The sequence below is a fragment of the Staurois parvus genome, unplaced genomic scaffold (assembly GCF_062004578.1).
Source record: "Staurois parvus isolate SC_StPar_1 unplaced genomic scaffold, SC_StPar_1.0 ptg000176l, whole genome shotgun sequence".
NCBI classification, from domain to species: Eukaryota; Metazoa; Chordata; class Amphibia; order Anura; family Ranidae; genus Staurois; species Staurois parvus.
In genome coordinates this window covers 2,303,423-2,311,176 of record NW_028317972.1, presented here as the reverse complement: position 1 = coordinate 2,311,176, position 7,754 = coordinate 2,303,423, and the positions used below count along the sequence as shown (strand labels likewise).

General features: G+C 40.7%; 1 protein-coding gene across 1 annotated transcript; it reads left to right on the top strand.

The window, feature by feature from the left end:
* The first annotated feature begins 1,106 nt into the window (after positions 1-1,106).
* Positions 1,107-7,531, top strand: LOC149462338 (uncharacterized). Its single transcript, XM_089677051.1, has 2 exons — positions 1,107-1,203; positions 1,608-7,531. The coding sequence occupies exons 1-2, from the start codon at positions 1,149-1,151 to the stop codon at positions 2,396-2,398; spliced, it is 846 nt and encodes a 281-aa protein (XP_089533177.1). The 5' UTR covers positions 1,107-1,148; the 3' UTR covers positions 2,399-7,531.
* Positions 7,532-7,754: the final 223 nt, after the last annotated feature.

Sequence of the window (7,754 nt, the reverse complement as noted above, 5' to 3'; positions counted from 1 at the left end):
TCATGAAGATAAATATGTGGCCAATAATTATTCAAGGTAAAGTCGTCTCATTATCTCTGCTGCCTCTAGGCTCAAGTCAACTGTGCCTAATCCAGATCTGCATAAAGATGTGAGTTCCCAGTGCCAAGATAAATACATTTTTAAAAATGGGTGATTGGCCATCAATTTCATCTGTTGTCTAGTCTGTTTTTCTAACCTAATATTGGCCACACTTTACAGTGGAAAAAACTCAGAATTGACTAGATTACCCTGTGATAATTTTAAGGTCAAAGAAACAAACTGTTTATAGTTTCTCAGTGAACTCTCATGTATATGTGCAAGAATTTGAATTTGCAGATGAGTGGCTGAACAGTGGTGGTGCTGGCCATTGATTTGTGCAGAGTAGTGCATGCACACAGTGGGGTTAATTCAAATAGACTGTGCACTATGCAAGTGCAGTTACTCCAGAGCTTAGTAAATGAGCAGAAACTCTGACGACTTCCATCATCCAATCATGTGCAAGAAAAAAAGCTGTTTTTTAATTTATTTTCCTTGCATGTTTGTATTCTTTGCAAAGTAAAGCTTCCCTTCATTTACTAAGCCCTGGGGCAACTGCACTCACAGACTGCACAGTATATTTGCCTTTAGTAAATCAACCCCAATGGTCAGGCACATGAGTATTCAAGGGGGTAAATATGACAGCATTTGCAGAATGAAAAGTAGCTATGGGGGCCTTCATGCCTCTCTCCAGGTAGGCTTTCATTAATGTAGCTCAAAGTACACCTAGGGCATGCTAAAGTGGCTTCTCAACCAAATATTATTATGTTATCAGGATCCAAATCAGGATCTTAGTGAGTAATGGAAGAATTAATTCAGTTAATATTTCTAAATTCAGACATAGTTACTCACTGCTTTTTTTAACGTTGGCTTCAGTGCTCTTCCATATTTTAACACCTTTTGATCCTAGATCAATATCCTGTTTTTTAATTAGACCAGAGTTTGTTCTGAAGAACGTTTAGGTTCAGACTGCAGGGCACAATGAGTGGCTGTACAGTGAAGCGTCTCAGGGTGGAGCATAGATCAATTTGCCTTTCCTCGAGGCCATTAAGAGTTTGTGCTGCGGTTGTTTGTCAGGTTCTTCACTGATCCACCTCTACACGTTATTGGTAATGCAAAGACAGATGAGATTCTACTTCTATCCCCCACAGAGGAAGCAAGCACAGGGTAAGGATACTATTGCATTATGGAAACTACTCCACTATTGTCTCTGTACTAGCCTTCTAGAATGATATTAAACATAATAATAATCTGCTTTAAGCTCACCATACACGGTGCAGTGTAATTGTACAATATCCTTTAGATAGTAGTAGTGCAAGCGCCTCCCTGATTGAATGCAAATTGATTGGATAGATTAGATAGGTCTTCATATCACATAGCTTTGGTAAATCTAAAGTTGATTGTATGGTAAGATTGTAACATGTATGGTGACCTTAATCAATTCTGAAAAGACACTTTCAAAAGCAGTATAAACGTGATAAACATTGCCCATGCTCTAGTCTGAAAATGCTAACTTCCAATATATTCTCACAGAACTTATATAAACCTGTGTTTTGTTTTCCTTCCTCTAGACCCGGACAGGATGGCACACAGCCACCAGTTTAGTTGTATCTCCTGTCATAGGACTTTAGAACATACCAGACACTCTGGTCTTACTTCAGAAGATGCAAGGAGGGCAGAAAACTCAGACTTCTTCCCATCCGTCAGCTTGGCTGTGGTTCTGTTTCTCATTTTCATTTCGGTCCTTCCAGTTTTGTTTCAGCCAAACACAGGTTACATCGTCATAAAAAAACTCTCAGATGTTAATGGCAGAACTGTCCAATTCCATCCTCTCCTCTACAGACAGCCACTGTCAACTCAGCTGATGGTGCGAAGATTAATCAAAAATGGGGATAAGGAAACAACAGTATTAGCAGTGGCTGAAGATGCTACCCAGACACTGGAGTGCTTTTCCATCAACATCATGGCAGTTCTTTCAAATCATGTTCAATCTTTCAACAAACAGGTTGGACAACACAAGCCTCCTGAAGTCATCTGGAGTCACCACATCACCAGAATCCCAAAACTCTTCTCTGTTGCAGTCATAACTTGGACAAGGGGGCAAATTCCCCATGGTGTTATTTTGGGTCCTCCAAGCCTGGTGACAGGAAATCTTCACCTAATGGAGATAAAGATTCGGACTTCAGGTGAGCAATCAACTGTATTAAGAGAGTCTTTGAACATAGCCACTGAGCTACTGCATTATCTTAACAAACCCAAACCAATCCCAGACACCTTTGAGGTCAGAAACTCTACAGGAGAACAGTTGGGGGTCATCAAAATTATAGGAGATCCTTACCTGGAAAGTGGCCTTGTGTGTTAACCCTTGACTTTTCTCAAAGACGTTTTACAAGCTATTTATAGTCAAAATGGGACAGTATCTTCAAGTTGAGAATGGAGTTTATGAGGAGAGTTTAAAAAAGTTCTTCAAAAAGATTACGTCCGTATGTTTATGTGGTGTGGGGCATTTACAACCTCGAGATCACTAAAGGAAACCTCTCATGAGGGAAATGTAGGAGCTGACCTCCTTCTTAAAGTGATGGTTTCCTGTCTTCTGGATTCTTCCCCTTCTAAGCCAATTATCTGGAACAAGCATGCAGCCAGTTAAGTCAGAAGTCTTGGTCTGCATACTTGTTCTGAGGAAGTGACTCAAAGTACTGATGGTAAATAATCATCAAGAAAGCCACAAAACGAATTGTCAGACAGCCTTCATATTTATCTCATGCCAGGTTTCCATTAAAGGAATCTTCAATAAAGGTTTAAAAGTCAGGGAACCGCTTCAATCAACTCTAATAACCAATAAGAATTTTAGCATTTTATTTACTGTGCATTGGTAGAATAAAGGGGTTTACTGTATACACTTATTAATATTCCTTTACATGTGAAGAGATCAAGTTTGGTTTAAAATAATATTAATAATAAGAGATACTATTTTAACTTTAACAATTTAGTTACATGTATATATAATGGCAGCCATATTTCCTCAAAATGTATGCAGGCCTGTTTCTTGCTGTGCAGTACCACACAATGGTTGTCCTTTCTGTTTTACTGCTCCTTCTCTCAATGCAAGTCTGTATGTCAGCTGACACACTGGAAGCAATGCACTCTCCATGTGGCCAAAAGTTTACCTAAACAGGTGTTCAAGTGGGCCTTGCACTTAATGGTAAACTCTGGGCAGATATGAAATACACAAATGCAACTCTGTATTCATTTATATCTCAATAAATGTATTTTTTTAGATGCAATAGCGTAAACATTTGAATTTGACTGGATATCCTCTTGTGGTCCCAAGACTGGCATATGAAAGGAAGAAGCAGTACAACAAGCTGGTCAGTTCAAGTACTGACAAGAAGCATGATGATAGGAGGAGACAGCAATGTGTGAGAGAGATGATCTCATCTCTGCACTGCTTCTCCTTTCACTGTCCAGTCCAAGCTGGGACAGTCCAGGACAGCCTGGGCTTACAGAATGTAGACTGAATGTTGCCAATCACCAAGAAAAGCAGATCTAGTGTGTACATAGCCCCAAATTTTTAAACAATGTGCAAAATTGTCACAATATATTGCATGTTATTCTGGATGTGTATTTTGTGACATATTTTGTGACTTTCCTTATGTAGGTGCTGAAACCATTGCCATTTATCAGCGCTGCACCCCTACCAGAGGATGTGCATCGAATGCAGCCATATACAGTGCCTTGAAAACGTATTCATACCACTTGAAATGTTCCACATTTTGTCATATTACCACCAAAACATAAATTTTGGGATTTTATGTCATAGACCAACACAAAGTGGCTGCCACATACCTGATTGGCGACTGAAATGACGAGGTCGGCCTCACTTGTTTCACTAGCCCTGACCCCCCTGGAAGTGGAACAGAGGGTGTCTAGGGACCAGGGGGACAAGAGTGCCAGCAGATGTTGTTTGCAGCACTTGCAGCTGGAGTCCTTAAAAGACTGATGAACCTCCAATTCAGGAACAGTAGCGATATGCAGAGCTGGTATGGTAGATCGCCAGGCGTGCCCCAGAGCAAGGCAGGAAGCTGGAATGGGAGACAGGAGCAATGTGATAGGATTAGCTGGGGTCATCAACGGGCGGACAGCGAGGCACCAAATCATAAGCAAGCCAAAGTCAGGAGCAGAGCTGAGGTCAGGAACCAGTATCAAGCAGAAGAGTAATCAAGAGTCAGGTCAGGAACAAGCCGGGTCAGCAACAAGGGAATCACACAGGAACGAGCAGGAAACGGGGTACAGCTGAAGACCAGTCAGCACTCAGCACAGGCAGAGGCACCCTTTATATAGTCTGTCTGACGCCAATCTTCGCCGTGCGCGATTGCGCATTTCTGTGCACATGCTCATTCTATTCGCCAGCTGTCTCATGGGAATCCCCTTACAGTGGCACATAATAATGAAGTGGAAGGAAAATGATAAATGGTTTTCAACATTTTTTACAAATAAATATGTGAAAAGTGTGGCGTGCATTTGTATTCAGCCCCCCAGTCAATACTTTGTAGAAACACCTTTCGCTGCAATTACAGCTGCAAGTCTTTTTGGGGATGTCTCTACCAGCTTTGCACATCTAGAGAGTGAAATTTTTGCCCATTCTTCTTTGCAAAATAGCTCAAGCTCTGTCAGATTGGATGGAAAGTGTCTGTGAACAAATATTTTCAAGTCTTGCCACAGATTCTCAATTGGATTTAGGTCTAGACTTTGACTGGGTCAGTCTAACACATGAAAATGCTTTGATCTAAATCATTCCATTGTGGCTCTGGCTGTATATTAAGGGTCATTGTCCTGCTGAAATGTGAACCTCCGCCCCAGTCTCAAGTCTTTTGCAGACAGGTTTTCTTCTAAGATTGCCCTGTGTTTGGCTCCATCCTTCTTCTCTTTAACTCTGACCAGCTTCCCTGTTGAAGAAAAGCATCCCTACAACATGATGCTGCCACCACCATGTTTCACGGTGGGGGTGGTGTGTTCAAAGTTATGTGCAGTGTTAGTTTCCACCACACATAGCTTTTTGCTTTTAGGCCAAAAAGTTAAATTTTGGTCTCATCTGACCAGAGCACCTTCTTCCACGTTTGCTGTGTCCCCCACATGGCTTCTCGCAAACTGCACACGGGACTTCTTATGGCTTTCTTTCAACAATAGCTTTCTTCTTTCCACTTTTCCATAAAGGCCAGATTTTTGGACTGCACAATTAATAGTTGTCCTGTGGACAGATTCTCCCACCTAAGCTGTGGATCTGTGCAGCTCCTCCAGATTTACCATGGGCCTCTTGGCTGCTTCTCTGATTAATGCTCTCATTACCCAGCCTGTCAGTTTAGGTGGACTGCCATGTCTTGGTAGCTTTACAGTTGTGCCATGCTCTTTCCATTTTCGGATGATGGATTGAAAAGTGCTCTGTGAGATGTTCAAAGCTGGGAATGTTTTTTTTATAACCTAACCCAGCGTTAAACTTCTCCACAACTTTATCCCTGACCTATCTGGTGTGTTCCTTGTCCTTCATGTTGCTGTTTGCTCACTAATGTTCTCTAACAAATCTCTGAGGGCTTCACAGAACAGCTGCATTTATAATGAGATTAAATTACACACAGGAGGACTCTATTTACTAATTAGGTGACTTCTGAAGGCAATTGGTTCCACTAGATTTTAGTTAGGGGTGTGAGAGTAAAGGGGGCTGAATACAAATTCATGCCTCACTTTTCAGATATGTTTTTGTAAAAATTTTGAAAACCATTTATCATTTTCCTTCCACTTCACAATTATGTACCACTTTGTGTTGGGCTATCGCATAAAATCCTAATAAAATACATTTACGTTTTTGGTTGTAACAAATATAAAGAAAAAGTCAGTTAAATAAAAAAGAAAGTGATATAATTCAGGAATATAGTGACACAAAGTGGTGTCACTTGTTTTCCTAATCATTGCTAAGCCATGGTAACAGCCTGTGGGTTACCGCTGAACAGGGAGAACACAAACTTTGAAATACACAGTAAAATATATACATTTTTCTTTTAGCCTTTGATATGAGACCTAACACCTTACAAAGCATTTCCATTCCACTGCTCAACACTACTACTGTTCATGTCTGAGTTTGCCCATCAGATGGCAATACTGTACTGTGCTATGAATTTAAAAATATGAGTACCTGTTTTAGTGCACGTTCAGCCAAATGTTCAACATTTACAAAATAGGATGTCAGGTGCAATGATTCATAAATGTCTACAACCACCAGTCTTAGTTTATCTGACCCAGTGGATTTTAGCATAATTTATTTTATAAAGTAGGAAAAGTGGATTCAATCCCAAAGTAAAAAATAAATGTTTTGCCTATATACCCTCCTAACTACAGATGGAGTTTAAAGAGACACTGTTGCTTTGCCAATGCAGGGAAAAGTGACAACATCTGCATGAAACCTACCACTAGGCAGCCATGCTCCTTCGCTGCCCCCTTGCACTGCTAGACCCTCATTAAGGAAGTGGGGCTTCACAGTAGGGAAGCACATAACCTTCTCTATGTTACAATGCTCTGACCTGAGTATCCAGTCTCCAGACTCAACACTGTCACTTGGGGATGCCATGACCTCATCTCCCTGTCCAAAATGGTCACTTGGGGATGCCATGACCTCATCTCCTTGTCTAAAATTGACACTTGGAGATTGCATGACATCATCTCCTTGTCCAAAATATTCACTTGTGGATGCCATGACATCATCTCTGTGTCTAACACCATCACTTGGGGATGACATAATCTCCCCATCTAATACTGTCACTTGAGACTTGCTTACTTCAATGAGTGTTAAGCTGTGCTTGAAGCTGCTGTCACGCAAGCTGTTCACTCTCAGGAACTTGTCTTCTGATTCTGTTGTGGCTTTGGGTCTGCCAGACCTCCTCCTGTCAGACTTTCCTCCAGTTTCTAAGTGCTTTTTGATGGTGTAGGAAACTACTCACTAGCACCTTGGCCTTCTTTTGCAAAGGAAAGACCTGCACTTTGAGGGGTTACACTGGTCTGTTTCTATACCTTTGTCAATTGCCTTTTTCTTGCCATTTTGAGAGCAATATACTACTTCCTGCAGTACAATACAGTCCAAATATTGCTTAAGAAGGTGTAGTAACACGGTCAAACAGTAGTAACAGTGTTTCAACACTGCTTTTAGGCAGAAAAAGAGAGCTTATAAGTAATTCAAAAAAGTTGGGACACCTGTAGGAATTGTTAGCATAAACTTTTAAGGCTTCATTTACTTACATGCAGAACAACTGTGAGTTGTTAACCCATTACTTCTTCCCTGAGAAAGGCCTTTGTATATAACTATGAAATGTTTTTGTTAACCTAAACCTTTCAGTTTTTGTTACCTACATTTTTTTTCACTTCCGGCAGTTTACCACTTACTTTTGTACCGTTACAGGTTATTTACTGGATTTGAACTGTTTAAATTTCAATAAACACTGGAAAAATGGGGGTGTTTTAAAATTTTGACCTGTAGTGTATATGTAATATGCTGGTTGCATTCGTTTTCTGCTTCCAATTACTTTGTTTAGATTACTGAATCATTTCCCAGGAATGGAATCCCCACTGTTCACAGACACCCTGTCTTGGATGGAAGCACTGCCAGCTTTATTATCAATCCCACTTTTCCACATAGCAATGGTTCTGGTCCTCTTATTTAGTTACAGGATTAG